Raw genomic sequence first — 17,612 nt, 5'->3', positions numbered from 1 at the left:
ATATCAAGTAGCATGTCTGTGTTTCCTCTTGTAAAAATGTGTAAAATTGTTTCATTCCTCCACCACAGCATTTTATCTGTGGTCTGCTTGAATGTTTTCTCATCATTCACAGAAATGGCTCAGCTCCTTTTTAAAGCTGCTAAATTACACTAAAAGACTCCAAATGTGCATTCCCAATATTTCCCACATAAGCAATTTCCTTAATTGCAACCAGGATGATATGTGATGTGCAACAAGAGTAGTGACTTGCAGTCATAACTGAGAAGGATGACCATGCCAATACAGGACTGACTTTGTATTAAGTTGTGATCTACACTATTCAGAAATCGAGAGAATGCCTATGTTACCTAATGCTTGCGCTGTTCTTGTACTTTGGGTCACATACCTTCTGAGAACAGGTGAAGTCAGGTGAGAATTAAAATCATAATAGTCTTTCTACATACTGGATTGTCTCTGTGTAAGTTTTACAGTTCTTCCTGATTTCTGCTTGACAAGCTATGATTAATACATGTGTCTGTGTCTAATTCACTTACTAAATAGAATTACTGATTGTGGCTGGGTAGGTGGATATCCTATCGCAACCCTACAGAGACAGCCTCTTAGATGGGACGGACCCCAGCCTCAAGAAATTAGTGTGAGACTCTTCCCAGAGTTTCCTATTTTCTTCCCTTTGTGGGGAGGGAAAGTATCTAGTAGCAGCAACACCAGTAGCAGAAAAGGAGCTACATCTGTAGCCTTCTCCAGTAATAAATACATATAATCTCATTCTCATTCATTTTGTGCCTTGATCATCATTCCTGGGAGTTTGCCTGCTTGTGCCAACTCACCAATAAGGATACTGCTGTGGGTGTGTGAGGTGATGGAGAAGATAAATGATTTGGTTATTAGTGCATTGAATAGATGGATGAGACAGTTCTACACATACATATGTAGAAGTGTGTGTGTGTAATTAATGAAGGGGCATTATTTGTTTTCCTGAAATCTGGAGTGATGTGTAGTTGAACCATGTTCAACCTGGTGTGTACTCTCTCTTTGTGAAAGTACTTGTACTCCATAATAAAATCCTTTTGATAAATGAAATGAATTGAATTCTTTCAGTATCTCAGGTTTTTGGTGGTCAACATGAAATGAATTGGTTTCTTTCTTGGCCCTTGTTGGATACAGATGTCCACAGTACAGTATATATTTAGGACTAAACTGGTGCTGACTGGTACTTTGGGCCATTGACTGAAAATGGAAATTGAGAATCTTCCATCCCTATTGTTTGTTTTTCTAGAAAAGTAATGCTGGTGGGACATTGTCAGGGTATCTTGACAATGGGTAGTCTGTGTTGTACTTATTCTGTGGGTTAAGTAGGGAACTTGAATTCTTTTAGTACAGAGTAACTTCATTCAGTTTTAGCTTCACTTTTAAAATTGCAAAGGAAAGTCAAAAGCCAAAAAGGTTGAGTGGTAGGTGGAAAATTAATGAATATAACATAGGCTTCTGTAGAATAGATCCATAAGTATCTAAAGAACCTCTTAGTTTCAAAGCTACCTACACCTTGCTTAGAATCAACTGTTACTCATTTGTTAGATTCATTATGAATTTTAGAGAACAGATTAGAATAGGAGAAAAATAGGAAGGTAAATAGCAGACTGACATTAAAACTTAAATCTTTGCATTTTTCTGTCTCTTGATGTCATCTTAGCTTTTTCTTTAAAAGCCTATAAGATCAAATATTTCAAGATTAAATGCTGTTTGAGTGAAGAAGGAAAACAGACATAGAATGGTACTGTAGGATATTGAAAAGCAGAAGATGTGTACAGTATGCTTTTCATCAGTTCATAGATGTAGGGTCAAAAGGGACCTGAGCAGATCAAGTCCGACCCCCTGCTCTGGGCAGAAATGAATACTGGGCTCGTATGACCCCTGGTAAGTTTAAGTTCATATGATCCCCACTAGGTAGTTATCAAGCTTCCTTTTAAAGACCACCAAGGTAGGAGCCAGCACCACTTCCCTTGGAAGCTGGTTCCAGATCCTGGCCACCCTGACTGAAGTAGTGCCTCCTGATGTCTAGCGTGAACCTACTCTCAATCAACTTGTGGCCACTGTTCCTTGTTACTTGGGGAGGTACTTGGGGGAACAGGGTCTCACCCATTCCTCTCTGGTCCCCCCTGGTAAGTTTATAGATGGCCACCAGATCTCCTCTCAGCCTTCTCTTGTGAAGGCTGAACAGGTTCAGGTCCAGTAGCCTCTCCTTGTAGGGCTGCCCCCTTATCATGCGAGTGGCCGTCCTCTGGACCCTCTTGATGCTGGCCACATCCCTCCTGAAGTGCAGCACCCAGAACTGGATGCAGTACTCCAACTGTGGCCTGACCAGTGTCACATGGAAGGGGAGGATCACCACCTTGGACCTAATCATGATGCATCTGTGGATGCATCTTTTTCTTCTAACTTGTATTCTAAATTAATTCTTGACCTCAAATAACTTTATTATCAGAACAGCTTAAAAATCTGTATTAATTTAGCTGGAATTGAAATTCTACTGAAGTAAGCTTCAACCACGAAATCTATAAAGGTGATAAAATGCATATGGTCTTTCAAGTGTGAAAGTTGTGGATGCACTGTTCTTCAGCATGTGATTCTACTATAAGCTCATTCACGGTGGTTTCCCAATTCAGGTTGTGGTGGCAGGTAAAAACAGAATTGAGAAATATGGAGCTACACTTTCATAATTTCAACTAGCTAGTTATCACTAATCACTGTATAATCTTTCCTGTGGTGTACAGATCTACTTTAGGATTTTAGCACACTGATTCATCCACAGCTAGTTGTGTCAGCCCCATGAGTGTGAGATCATACTGAAGTGGAAGAAGACAGGGATGGTCCTCCCAGCTGCATATTACTAATGGTACCACTCAGCTGGAAAATGTGATAGTGGGGAAAAAAGGGGAGGGGCCAAACTCCTGTTTCTGCTTCTGCTTCTGATGGGGTCCTGTGAGACTGGGCAGAGGATCAGGTTTTTGCTTTTGTAGGAAGTGGAGGGAGCACGAGACACCCTTCTTCATGACATAGATCCCTCTTATAAATGTGGGTAGTGACAGCAAAAAGAAGCTAATGTAGGATGGTGATAAACGAGGTGTGCAGGGGGTATTATAAGCAGTGAAAGAGTTAATGGAGAGAAAAAGACAAATAGAAGTAAAGTGAAAAATAGAGAATTGGGAGAAAAAGAGCAAAAGTTGAGAATGGAGGGAGAGAAAAATGAGTGAGAAGGTAGAGAAATTTAAAGTGTGGAGGAAGAAACTACTAGAAAGACGGGACAATAAATGGAAGTTTAATTTTGAGAAATACTGAGAACTCATTAGTATCTCAGTAAGTGAACATCTGAAAAGAGCTATTAAGGACCAGATATTACTAAAGTAATTGAGTGTAGCTGGTAGCAGTGTCTGTAGTTAAGGTTGCCCAACAGAGTCCATTTCTAAAACCATGCTTTTGGGTGTTTATAGCTTTAAAGGTTTGGGTTGAGAGTTCACATATGGGTTATTTGCCATCTTATTTATCCAATATAATAAAAATGGAACAGCTGTTTCAGAGAGTAAAACAGGGTCAATAGTTTTGAGAAGCCCAAGCACTTCTATACTTTGAAATTTGGCAGTGAGTTCACCCTAGGGATAGGAATATGGCTTTATTTTTCCCTATGAAAATCCACCCAAAACTGCCCAAGTCACAAGCCTTCAAAAATTGTGGTTTTCACTTACTTAGTAGAGGCTTATTATGGTTTGGCAGGTAATATTGTCGGTACTGGGTGTGCTCCAACCCAGGACTGCAGGGTTTGAATAGAACTTAGTCTGTAACTGCATACTCCAGCTGTGATGGGCTAATGTGGTGCTGGGCATAGGAACTGAGATCAGGGAAACTGTTCATCTCAATGTTGTGCCTAGGCAGTTGGCAGGCAATAAAGGAAACAGATGGGGTGATAGATGGGGAAGATTCTGGAAGTATTGCAGCAGTAAGAGGGTAAGAATGAGGAGAAAAGGGGTAGGAAGCAAGAGAAAGGGAAAAGAGACACGAGCCACAGGCTGTGGACGTAGATAGGAGCCAAGATACAGGTTGGGGGGAGGGTTGGGAGGGTCAGAGTGTAATAAGATTTTGGAAAAAATCTGCAATGTTGATTCTGTAATACCTGTTTTAATGTTTATTCCACAAAAATGGGAGCTCAAGATTCTAAAAGTGCCTTTAGAATCCTATATGCAATAAACATGTTACTATATCTGACAGTAATATTTATGTCATCTAAATAACATAAGATTTGCCAAATCTCCTGAACAAAGCAGGCCATGCTTTTAAGTGCGAGGAATCGTTGCTACTTTGAATATGGTGACCCGGCTAACCAAAATGTTCATTTTTAATTTTAATTTCACTGGGTAGTAGTTAAAAAGAATTTACCAAAACTGTAGTGCACATGATGAGCAGAAAATTCCTGAGTACAGAACACCTTTTACAGTATGTTTTGCTGCTATAAAGTTCTTGCTGTTGGTGGCTAAAGCTGTACTTTGTATTTCCCAAAGCAAAATAGAAAATGCACTTCTGACTCTAAGGATTTTACCCATTAGATATGAAATTATAAGATCTATACAGTTGGGAGAAATGAACTAGGAACAGTGTGGGTAACATCAGTATGGTGACCTGGTTTTTCAACAGAGCTTAATGCACAGCATAATGTAGAAAAAAAGTGTTGTTGTTTTTTTTCAATTATTTTGGACAGGCTTTTAACCTGTGGTATATGGACCTGTGGGGGTCTGCAGACTCTACGGGATCTGTGAAAGATGACTGTGTTGTCAGAAGTGTGTGAATACCCACACTTGCAATTAATTCATTCAAAATTTCCAAAGAGATCCGTACCTCCATTCAAAAATGTTTAGGGGTCTTCAAATTGTTAGTGATATAAAATAGCCCATAATATTATGGGATAATATTAAACTTTTCTGTGTTGTTTTTATATTAATTTCACATAAACATACCAAAGTTGGAAAAATCAGTTAATTTGTATTGTGTCCCTTCTGATCCATGCACACTTTTTGTGAACTGTACATATAAATTATGATTATAGCAGGTGTGACTGTTTAAACAGAATAAGCTTAGGGTGAGCATTTGCCTAGGAGACTAGGAGACCTTCAGGAATGCCGATAGTGCTGAAGAAGTTGGTATTAATGATTCATTAAATGGTGCTCTGTTGTCTTAATTAGAAACAGGCAACTACAGTAGCATGAATCTGCAGTCTTAATTGGCTTGTGACCTGTTAATAATATGGGGCTTAATTTTAGTTTTCTCTAATGAAAAATTTGGAAGTGACTGCATGTCTGACTAACTGGTTGTTAAAGAACTTTCATTCTGGTTTATTTTGTACCTTTTGTATGTTATTTAGACCCCATATAATACCTACATTAAACTACTGGGAAATGTCAATTACTCTATGGAAACAACAACATTTGGACACTTTTTAAATGAGAAACTTAAGCAATAAGTCCTATTAAAAGAGAATTAAAAAAAAACAGATGGTTCCTAAGGTATTGGGTCTCATGATGAGTTCACAAAAGGGTTAGATTAGGATGAATTTAACTGAGATGTATTGACTCTCACTACTTAATTCACAGTACTGGTTCACTTCTCACGATGACTATTTTGGCAGACGCCAGCATACGCTGCTGAAACTTGCTTAAATTCATGAAGGAGTGCGAGTACACATCATGCCTTTCCTCAAACAATCCATTGGTTTCCCAAATCATAATTACACTCTTATTTCTTCCAGCTAGAGTTGCTGCAATTTCCTTCATACAGATTTTTTCACCCGTTCATCCAGTAGGTTCATCCAGCTTCCACTTGATATCCTATTCATTTGGCCAATGTCAATTTAAGGTTTTTTTTTTGTGAAGGTCCCCTAATCTGGAATGGTCTTCTTTGTCATTTTCTGTTTATCTACTTCCAGACTCCAGTTGAAAATTACATTTTCTGTTTTGTCTGAGAACTTTAATTTCCATTTACAAATACAGTAGAAAATCAGATAGTATCACAGCAAGCTCTGGGGTTTCTGTAGATGTTTTGTTATTCATGGAAGTACAGTGTATTCTTCTCAGGAACTGTAAATCTATTGGATTTACTCGGTGAATCTCATGTGAACATGGGGCTGAACTTTCTTGGACATTGAGTTTACCTGCAGGGATGACTTCTGTTGTACTAAATCTCACTGCTCTCAGAGTAAAGTATAAAACTCCACTTCTTCAACTTAGGTGTCTTAGAGACCCAACTAAGCCAGCAGTTAAGCAGGAAGAAGACAGAAGGTAAAGAGAAATGGGACCAAGGCACAAAATGTTGTGAAATGCTGGAGTGTACAGAAGCTGCTGGAGTATACAGAAGTTTCAGGAAGCACTTCAAAATGAAGTGCTTTTAAAAAGTCCCCATTTTTCAAGAGTCATTTTTTGAAGAACTTAATTCATTCTTTGGCTTGTGTGCACCTATACCATCATTGCTTGAAGGCACTTGGGGCACATTACAAAGCACATCTGTTCATGGCCAGCTCTGCTGATTTAGAAGAGAAATTTCAAGCAGTATTAAATTTACTAATCAGTTTCCACTCTTGATTTTTTTTTCATCACAAGCCCTGTGATATTTGGTAACTTATAGGGCTGCCAGTTAATCACAGTTAACTTGCACGATTAATGCAAAAACAAATTATTGCATTATTTTTTTAATTGCATTAATTCTGCACATCATTTTGTCCAGTGAAGTGGACCAGCTCTGGACCACCCAGAACCTACACACACAGCCCTGACCCCAGCCTACTCTGCAACCCACCTGCCCATGCTGAGCAGTGGCAGTGGGCGGGCAGCAGATGCTACTCAGCACAAAGGAAGAGTGGCCCCTCTCCCTCACGCTGCATGGCCCTTCTTGTTGCAGCTACCCAGAAGCCTCTCCCGGGCTATCCTATGACTCCTTTTTGCTGTGTCACCACTGCCTCCGGGGTACCCAGTGAGGCTGTGGTGGCAGTGCAGAGGAGCTGTAGGGCAGCCTGGGCATGAGCTCCAGGCAGCTGCAGCAAGGCAGGCCCAACAGAAAGAATGGCTGCTTTTATTCCATGCTGAGCATCAGCTGCTGCCACTGCCCAGCATAGGCAGGTGAGTTTGGAGCAGGCACAGGGAAGGCTGTGGTCAGGGCTGTTCACATGGGTTCCAGCTGGTCTGCTCTGGCCAGGGCAAGTCCAGAGCAGGAGCAGGAGAGGCCAGGCTTGGGGCTGGAGCTGTGTTCTCTTGGTGGTGGCGGGGAGGAGCCACAGGGCACACAGACCATGGGCTGCTGGGGATGGGGGTGGTGCTAACTATTGTTTAACTGTGCAGTTAAAATTGCAATTAATTGTGACTACTTTTTAATCTTGTAATTAATTGCAATTTTTTTTTATCATTTGTCAGCCCTAGTAATTTGATGGTATGTGGGCTTTTTGGTAAGCACAACTGTTAAAGTTAAGTTTGCATAAGTTTTGATTAAAAATAAAAGAAATTCTGACCTTTGTGGTTGCAGTGAAAAGCTTAGAAACAAAACGGTAACTAAAGAACCTCAGGCTTGAGGATTGCAGGGGGCTTGTAATAAGGTTTAAGCTAACCTCATGATTTTTTTCACTCAAGGTCACTGTTTCAAATCCAGCTTTGAAAGATAGTACATCAACATTATTTCCATGTAATGGTGGTTTGTTGACTAATGTGTAAGTTTGATAGTTTGTACTTTAAGTTTCCAGTGAAAGGGTATTCAGATTCATTAAAGAAAAGAAAATCCTGTTGTTCACTATTTGGCAGGGAAACCCAAGACTAAAAGCTATTGCGAATGAACTGTCTTGACCCCATATAAGACTTGTCAGTTCTATGGATAAAACTCGGTATGTTATACTAAACCTATATGCCATCATCCTGGTTTTACCAAGGAAATAAAGCAAAGAGAAGAGAGTTTACTTGCCCAGTCATCTAGCTGGTCAGACCCAGGAATTCAACCTAGGATTATTTGATCGTATTCCAGTGTTCCATCCACGCTTCCTCTGGAATTGGTGTATCTTGGTCAGCACTGAGGCATAGCTGCAGAAATTTAGTGATTAAAGTTCCTTCTTGTTGTCCATGCACCTGGACCTCCCTGCTATGGTACCACCAGGATCTCCACACAAATGGAGCCCATGGTTCTCGCTTCTACCCAAACAGAACCTGCAGTCCCTACCCCTACCCGGGCGGGACCCACATCCCCAGCCTCCACTCAGATGGAGCCCCTGGCTTCCTGTGGAGGCTGCCTGGCTCAGATGCAGGCAGCTAGATGTGGGAGTACTGACGCCTCCCGTTGTGGGATGTGCTCAATGGTGGAGGCCCTGGAGTGCCAGATTAGGGAGTTTCCAGCAATGGTGTGGTAGCTGCACACCGTTGGAGGTGTAGGGCAGGAACTGGATGCCAGACGGCTGATGGAGGAAATAAAGAGCTGCCATACAGTCCAGCCAGGGGTTGCCTGGGTGAAGGTAGTCTCAGACCCAAGGAGGCACTGCACCAGGTTGACCACCCTGTAGGAGCTGCACAACCATTTTGAACCCCTCACATCAGCAGAGCCAGCCAAGTGACTGGCTCCAGCATGTGAGGATGGAAGGCCACCAGCAACTGTCCCTAGAAGAAGATGCAGAGTAATTGTGGTGGGTGACTCCCTCCTGAGGGAGTGCTCTGTCACCCTGACCCCTTAGCCCATGGGATCTGCTGCCTCCCTGGGGTTCATGTCCTGGATGTGACCGAGAAGATCCCCAAACTCATTCTAGCCCAGGTCATATCAACCACAGTAAAAATAACTTGGGTAACTCAAGGGAACCCACTGCTACAATAACCCAAGGAAAGGTCCTGTCCCATCACATAAGGAAGCCCAGGGCTTCCCATGACAGACTCAACTGCCTGTATGCAAACACCAGGAGCTTGGGAAACGAGCAAGAGGAACTGGCCCTTCTCTTGTGCAATAAAAATTATGACTTAATAGGGATAATGGAGACCTGGTAGGATTCCACCTACGACTGGTCTGTGGGTATAGAGACTGTATTGGGAAGAGGAATGGGGATGTAGCTCTGTCAAGGAGCAGTACACTTCCCTTCAAACTGAGTTCACTAACCATGAAAGGCATCTTGAGTCCCTCTGGGTTAAAATACAGGGAGAGCATGGGGAAGGAAATGTACTTGTAGGAGTCTATTATAGACCTCCCCACCAAGAAGAAGAGCTGGACCGTGAATTCAGTAGGGAAATGGCTGAGGCTGCACGGTTCTGATGCACGATCATCATGGAGGACTTCAACCTCCCTAACATCTTGTGGGAAGAGCTCATGGCCAAATCTGACTGGTCACATAGCTTTTTTGTTTGCATTGATGACCTCTACCTAATGCAAGAGGTCTATGGGCTGACATGGGGAGAGGCGCTGCTGGATCTGGTTTTGACCAAAGGTTCAAGCTGGTGAGCAACGTGATGATCAAGGGAGAGCTTGGTGAACTGATCACTTTTTCTGTCTAATGCAGGGGGGGGCAAATCCGTCAGTAAAACAGAAATTCTCAGCTTTGGGAAGGCTGACTTTCACAAACTCAGAAGATTGGTTTGGTCAGGCACTAAGAGGCCATGGCCCCTTAGAAAGGGGAGTTCACAAGGATGGTTATTCCTTACAAATGCAATCCTTGAAGCCCGAGGGAAGTCCATTCCATCCCACAAGAAATGCAGTCTGCAGGCAGGGAAGCCCCCTTAGCTAAACAGGGAACTGTTGGACCTCCTGAAACTTACAAGAGAAACCTGTGCCAAATGGAAAATGGGAAGCATCACCAAGGAAGACTACTCAGCACTAGCCCGCACATGTAAAGAGTAGTCCAGAAAAGCCCAGGCAGAAACCGAACTCAGGCTAGCCACAGAAATGAAGGACACCAAAAAGTCCTTCTTCAGATACGTGGGAAGTTGGAGAAAGAAAAAAGGCAATATTGGACCCCTGGGAGATCAAATGGGGCAGCTGACGTTTGACACCCAAGAAAAAGCCAGTCTCCTAAACAATCTTTGCCTCCATCTTCCACCCAACCATGGGGTCACACTGTCGGACTGGATGCAAAAAACCCAGGGAGTAGGAGGCAGGCCCACAATTGATGTAGATAAAGTGAGGAAACACTTTGAGAGGCTAAACATCCAAAAGTCCGTGAGCCCGGATGAAATGCACCTAAGTGTCTTGAAAGAGCTGATGGACATCCAAGTAAACCCTGTGGCAAAGATATCTAAAAATCTGTGGTGCTCGGTAAGGTTCCGGAAGACTGGAAAAGAGCCAACGTGGTCCCAATCTTCAAAAAAGGAAAGAAGGAAGTTCCAGTGAATTACAGGCCAATCAGTCTGACATCCATCCCTGGAAAGATCTTGGAGAAAATCATCAAGGGATCCATCAGGAACAGGCTAATGGAAGGCACCCTCCTGAATGCCAGCCAACTCGGTTTTGTTACTGGGAGGTCTTGCCTGACCAACCTCATCTCCTCCTATGACCAGGTGATATATTGCCTGGACACAGGAGACTATATTGATGTTATATGTGTGGATTTCAAGAAAGCCTTTGACTTGGTCTCTCACGATGTCCTCACGGTTAAGCTGGGGAGCTGCAGCCTCGACCATCACACGGCCCAGTGGCTCTGGGGTCAGACCCAAAGAGTACTAGTTGATGGGAGTGAATCAACGTGGCGTGAGGTGACCAGTGGCGTCCCTCAGGGCTCAGTACTCAGGCCAGTTCTCTTCAATATCTTCGTTAATAATCTGGATTTGGGCATCAGATGTGGGCTGGCAAAGTTTGTGGACAACACTAAACTATGGAGGGACGTGGATAAGCTTGAAAGAGTCCAAAGGAGAACCACCCATATGATCAAAGGTCAAGAGGGTAAGCCTTATGAGGAGAGTCTGACGGACTTGGGACTCTTCAGCCTGGAGAAGAGAAGGCTCGGGGGGACTTGGTCGCAGCCTATAAGTATATAAGAGGTGTGCATCAGGACCTGGGAGAACAGTTGTTCACCAGAGCTGCCCAAGAGATAACAAGGTCTAATAGCCACAAACTCCTGGAAGGCTGATTTAGACTGGACATAGGAAAAAGCTTTTTTACAGTCTGTGTGCCTAGGGTCTGGAACTGACTTCCTCCAGAAGTGGTGCAAGCACCTACTCTGGATTCCTTCAAAAGGCATTTGGATGTTTATCTTGCTGGGATCATTTGACCCAGGCAGACTTCCTGCCTATGGCAGGGGGGCTGGACTCGATGATCTTGCAAGGTCCCTTCCAGCCCGTAACATCTATGAAAATGCTGTGCCAGGCCCCTAGATGAATAGAAGACATCAGTTTGCAAGATTTGTAAATCCAGTACTTTCACCAGCATTAAATTCCTACACAAATTTTGAAATACAGAAAACTTGTGTGTGGGCAAGGGGGAAATGTGTTCTCTCCTCCTCTTTCTCTCCCCCTCTCTCTCATATTTATTACTCTACTTTCTGCTTTTTGCTATGTTTATGTATGCTTTATAGAAGTAGTAGAACACAATAATAAAAAGCTTTCACTGCCAGCTCCTTCCTTTTTAATTCTTCCTGCCCCACAAATCTACTTTGCACATTGAGGGTCATGGAGTTATCCTTTATGTGTCATCACAAAGGGAACAGAGCAGTTCAGATGCAGAATAGTAGTACTGAATGTAGTTTCTTTTTAAGACAGTTCTTTGCTCCTATTTAGCTCACTTTATTTCTGTGTAAGTTCATACTGATGACCAACCACATCTTGATCTCTGGAAACTTTATGGTTCAACACATTTAGAAATTTCTTTCCACTGTAATTTGTAATGTACTATTTAAAAACCTTCATCTTTCATGCTTTGCAACATTGGTAAGATGAGTACTCAAGAGTCAGACTGATCCACTTTTTTTACTTCTACCTACCATTAATAAGCAGGAAACAAATAACTTTCTAGCACAGATCTTTAATATCTCTGTTGTATTCTGTTACATTCAGTTAGGATCTGGCGAGTTGAGCTGACACCCATTGAACTTAACTGCCCTGCCCCCAAATTATGTTCATTGGGAAAAATGACTGCATAATTGAAGGACAGTGCCACTAATTTAATTTGCAATGGTCCTATCTGTGGAAAGCCCTGACTCTGAATATAATCTGCATCTAAGTCAAGAATATGGAGTATAGGAAGTGATGTGATTAAAAATATATATTTTAGTATTTTATATTTTTTTGTCTCAGATGTTCAGATCTAACACATTCTGATTATAATGCCAAGGATGATTTTTTTTATGCACAACCGTCAGCACTGAAAAGCTACATCAATTAAGCTGTTTTCTGACTCTTACACCATGTTCAGTAATAGAGATTCTGGAAATGGAACATAGCTGACAGTTTTGTGATGATGCTTGAGGCAGAATTGTTTTCAGTTTCTTTTTTCTGTATTCACTCTGAAGTGTTAACTGTAACAAAAACTTGGTTTCCCATCTGTCTTAGGGTTTTATACGTCCATCCATCACATAATATCTAAGCACCTGTGTAAAATCAATAGGTTTCCTTCAGTAAATAAATGTGACTCATAAAAATAAAGGGAGCAAACCATGCTGGTTACAAATATTTTAATATAATGCGTTGCTATAAAGAAGGTGCTTTTTTACAGAGTTCCTTTTCTAACTGAATTGTTTTTTGGGGCTTTGCCTGTGGCATAACCAATGACAATGCAAGTAATAATATGTTTCTGTAGTGCATTTTCAATTAACTTTATCATCAGTGCATCTGATACTTGTGTCTTTCATATGAATTTTGTTAAATAAAAAGGGGTTCATTGATTTGATTTTTTTTTTTTTTTTCTTTCATTGTAGCATTTAGGATTGGGGAGTACAAAGTGGAAATAAACAGTATATTTGTTTACTTATATTTCAGGGGATATAATTTTTAATGCCCACTATCCAGAGCTACCACCGGATTTTATCTTTGGAGAGGATGCTGAATTCCTGCCAGATCCCTCTGCTTTGCATGTGAGTACAGCTTCAGTGTTTTATGTGATCATGATATGCTGGAGAGGCTTATAGAACAGTTTAATAACAGGAATTTACTAACAATGCAGAATAATTTTAATCTGTATTTGACTCTGTTGTGAGCATATAGACATTTTCTCGTGCTGTAATGACTGAAACATTCAATAAAAACATATTTTATGAAATCAACTTTAAATCAAGACAAAACGTTGGAGGCCCCGTATCTTGTCTGCAGTAAATACCTGTTCAGAGTTTCTATTTTAAAGAAAGCGTTTTATCTACTTAGCACTAGATAATTTCCAATATTTGCTTCTTTACAGCAAAGAATTAAACTTTGTTCTTACCTTTAAAACATTTAATGGTTAGAAATTTGGTTGTGCTGTTCTTTTGGTACCATATTAATACCAGGAAGAGGGGAAACCAGGTGGAGACATACTGTGGACATTTGTCAGACAGGACTCTAAAATTTATTCTTACAATGAAGTAGTACTGCAGTCAAAATAGGAGCAAGCTTTGGAGTGGAAAAATAATAAGAACCAACCCATTAAGTAGACAATAATTTGTTATGAAGTGTTGTTAATATGAAAATTGATATAAATTATCTAAATATGAAGTACTAGGTACTTGTTTGCCTATAAAGATAATCTGTTCAGTTCATAGGTGAACTTTGGTTGTATACATGTAATACATCACATTAGGGTGTTTCTCCAGTCTGAAAAACATGCCTCTTGTTTAACACTCTAGTATCTTTCCTGCCCGGTGGGAATCGAGATGAAATAACTTTAAATTTTCCTTAAAGGTTTTGTAGTTTTGCTGGCTGCTGCTTGTAGCTGGTTTTATTCACTAGATGAATGATGATAAACATTGAGGGATCTTTTAGTCATGAATGCATGAGAAATGCATACATTTGTCAGCAATAGGTCGCAAAAATTCACTGTGGGCTTGTTATTGGTGCTTATTCCATTCCTAACAGTGTGTCTCTCTTCAGCTATCCTACGTCCCTGTAATACTGTACCTGCACTTCTGCAATCCTGGAAATATGCAGTTGTGACACTGCAAATGTCGTTTCTTGCTATGGTACATCAAAGAGGCTAATTAGTTAGAGATGCTATTTCATACTGAAGGTTAAGTTTCATTTGGTTCAGATTATTGCTAAATGAGCTAGAGAAAGCTATGTATTTTGGGATGTTTCATTTAGATTTCTCTAGAACTAGTGTTTCTGTATCTTGACAAAGACATTTGTTAACTCAAAGCAGGGAGGCATAAAACTGAAAATACCAATTTCTCTTTCACTGTTGCTTTCAGAACACCGAAGAATAGAAAAAAAATCATAAAAAGGGGAAAGTATTTTTTTTATTCACAGTTTAAGATGTGCGTATACCATAGAGAGAAACAAAATTAATTGCTTAAATAGATTTAAATAGCTTTGTATTGTTGCATCTGTTCAGGAATTTGATTTAATGATGGGCTGCTATCCCTATTTTAGGACTGTCTCATTAATTGTCAAATTCTTTATGTTCCCAGGCAAGATGTAATAATCTAGCACCTATTGCAGTTTATTTATTATGTCCTTCAGATAAGTAATAAAATATATGTTGTAATAAGTGAAGTCTGACATTTATTATCAGTCTTTAATTCATCAGGCACCTGACTAGACCTCTTATGCATACACTATGATTCAGGGGATCAGTGGTTGCCTACTTTAATTCATTTTCAGTTCTCTGTTTGTTTGTAATATTCCAATTTTCTTAGTGGTAATTATTGCAACGTCAGTTAAAGGTTTGTCTAACCATCAATGTACAAACTAAAGACTAACATTTTTGTGTAATAAAAAGAAAAATGAAAAGTCCAACAAAGGTATCTTTTGAAGGAAATGAAACTCTTGAAGGGAATTCTTCACACCTTGAAGAGGGGCTATTCATATAAAAGCTATTGATAAGTAGGCCATTACAACAGGAGTCTGTGTTTTGACTAACCATACCACATATACATCAAGTATACTTGCCATGTTTCTAATGTTAAACAATTACATAGCGATACCAACCCAAACTTCTAATTCAGCACTTCCCAAACTTTTCTTCAGTAAGGCCCTTCATTCCCAACCCACAGCCCCTCGCCTCCACAACCCCACCTACTGATGTTGTGACCCACTTTGAGGTTGCAACGCACAGGTTAGGAACTGCTGTTCAAATCCCTTTGCAAGCTGCTTTTTGTTTTATTCACCTTTTTTGCTTATTATCTTGCTCACTGGTTTTTGTTTTTTTGTTTGTTTTTGTTTTTTGTTTTTTACCATGAATACTATCTTTGATGCTCTTTGTGTGCTTCTCTCACAGGTACCTGCATGCTTTCATACATGTCACTTCCAATACACAGGCATCCTTTCTATGTTGACTGCAAAGTTCCTCTTCTCCCTTAGTTGGCATCACTTCCTGAAGGCCTATTTCTTTCACAACACCTACAAGATACTAATTACATAAGATGTCTGATATTTTAATTAATTAGAAACTTCCACAAATCAACACCCTTTCTTTAGTGTGCTGCACTTCAGCAATGTTGTTACCTTTTGAAAGTTGTCCTTGTCCCGTTCCTGGAGCCCCTCTATTCTGCCTTGCCTCCAGTTAGTTAAGTTCCTTGTATTGTTAGAAATGTAGCATACCCATAGTTTCTCACAAATATGTATGTATGTATTGTTGCTACAATTAGCACTTGATTAGCTCCTTTAATGCAAAGTTGTTCTTCAAGATTAGTAGGATATTTTACCCGCTGGCTATAGGAAAAGCTTGGTTAACAGACTGCGCATAATTATATAATGAAACACTTCAATTTTTAAGCAATTATTTATGCTTTTTTGTAGTAGTTTCTGGCTGTCAAAATTGAAGTAAATGCAGTCCAAAGACTCCTTAAACAAATAGCAAACGTAACAGAATTCCAGAAGACAGCAGATACGAAGCTGTTCTTTCAATGACCACAGCTGCCTTAGCAGTTTGTTTCATGGCATGCCATCAGATGTTGCCATATGAGTGGTGTCATACATTGCAACTTGCCTAAAAATTACGAGCACTGGATACTTCAGATTCCTTGAGCTCATATGGGTCTTGCATGGCTTTCAGTAAATTTGCCAATGGAAAGTTGAATAAAAGAACAGCTGATGACTTTCACAAATTCATCTACTTTCTATAAACTGAGAGTGACCTTCACTTCAGCAATCTGAAAAGAATATGTATCATTGCTAGGAATTGCTTCACTAAACAGCTAATACAGGATGTCAGAAATAACTTTTAAAAATAAGTTGTGTTCTATTTTAAGCTTCTGCTTTATTTACAAAATGCTGAAAGTACACCAACAAATCACACCAAGCTTTCTGAATGAATACTCTGAAATTTCTGCAGGTAGGGTAAGGTTTTAAGCACGGATTCAGCGAAGTGTTTAACATCATGTCAGACAAAAGCAGATTGTTAACTGTTCTGACCAACTGGGAGTCAGAACGCTTTAGCATTTTGCATGATTTGAGCTCTTAATGACTCAGATGTGCTACTGTATCTTTCATTTACAAAAACTGAAGTTATTGCAGTTTGACATTCTGCAGTTCTGACTCTTTTCTGCATTAAAAGATGATACACATTGCTGTGTATTTTGTTAAAATGAACTACCACACCTGGACAAAGTAGGCTTCCTATGCCAGAGTTTTTTTTATGTGTATGCCTGAGAGATGTCTGAGATGGTCTCAACCTTATATTTTATGTTGCTTGGTTGTTACAAATGAAAACTTGGCAAAATGCTTTAAAATTATGAAGTGGAAGGCACTAGGCAGGATCAAAGTGTTTTAGAAATAAATGTGTATGCTTTTATTTTCATTTTTTAAAAATACTGTTGTAAACTACAGATATACATTTCTTTCTTCTTGTGTGTGTGTGTGTGTGTGTGTGTGTGTGTATATAATAAAAATCAGATTCCCAGGATGTAAATAGAAAAGTTCTCCCCCTTTGCAGTGTTTATTCATTTTGGTTGGCAAGTATTAGAAATGTATTAAAAAAAAAAAAAGTATGATTCACTCTATTCTGATTAAAAATTCAATTGGCACAAAATAGGATTAGTGATTCTTGTGTACGGATGAGATTAATTTGGAGCTCATTACAATGACGCCAGTTTGAGTAACAAGAATTATTTGTTATGTTAGCCTACTTGATTGTTAGTGTGAGCCAGTTAATAACTGAAGTGCATATGCAAAATGTTAACCCTGGTTTTCCAGTGTTTTGAAGTATGTTCTGCTTGGCAGAATATAGGCAGCAGTAGTAAAACTAAGCTACCTTTTTGAGTTTGGGAAGAATATCCCGATTGCCAATATACAGTAGAGATTTGAATCACTATAGGGTCAAATTATCCATTTATTCTACTGAAATGCAGTATTGGTGTTTCCTTCATGAAGATCTTTCACAGAACGTTGACTTCTTAAGGTTTTTATCTGGTCTTTGTAGGCCTTAATGATCTTGCAGTCCCACCATAGTAGCAGGTATGATTCTTTACAAAACCTTCATTTATTTTTGTTTGCTCTTCCCTCTTT

General features: G+C 40.0%; 1 protein-coding gene across 1 annotated transcript in view; it reads left to right on the top strand.

The window, feature by feature from the left end:
• BRE (brain and reproductive organ-expressed (TNFRSF1A modulator)) overlaps nucleotides 1-17,612 on the top strand; it is a 288,488-nt gene that overhangs the window by 38,774 nt on the left and 232,102 nt on the right. Inside the window, exon 4 of the mRNA XM_019549599.1 lies at nucleotides 12,957-13,051. Within this exon, the coding sequence (XP_019405144.1) occupies nucleotides 12,957-13,051 (95 nt within the window). The remainder of the gene's footprint in view (nucleotides 1-12,956; nucleotides 13,052-17,612) is intronic.

The sequence above is a fragment of the Crocodylus porosus genome, unplaced genomic scaffold (assembly GCF_001723895.1).
Source record: "Crocodylus porosus isolate Cpor-Errol unplaced genomic scaffold, CroPor_comp1, whole genome shotgun sequence".
NCBI classification, from domain to species: Eukaryota; Metazoa; Chordata; order Crocodylia; family Crocodylidae; genus Crocodylus; species Crocodylus porosus.
This window is presented reverse-complemented; position numbering and strand designations above follow the sequence as displayed.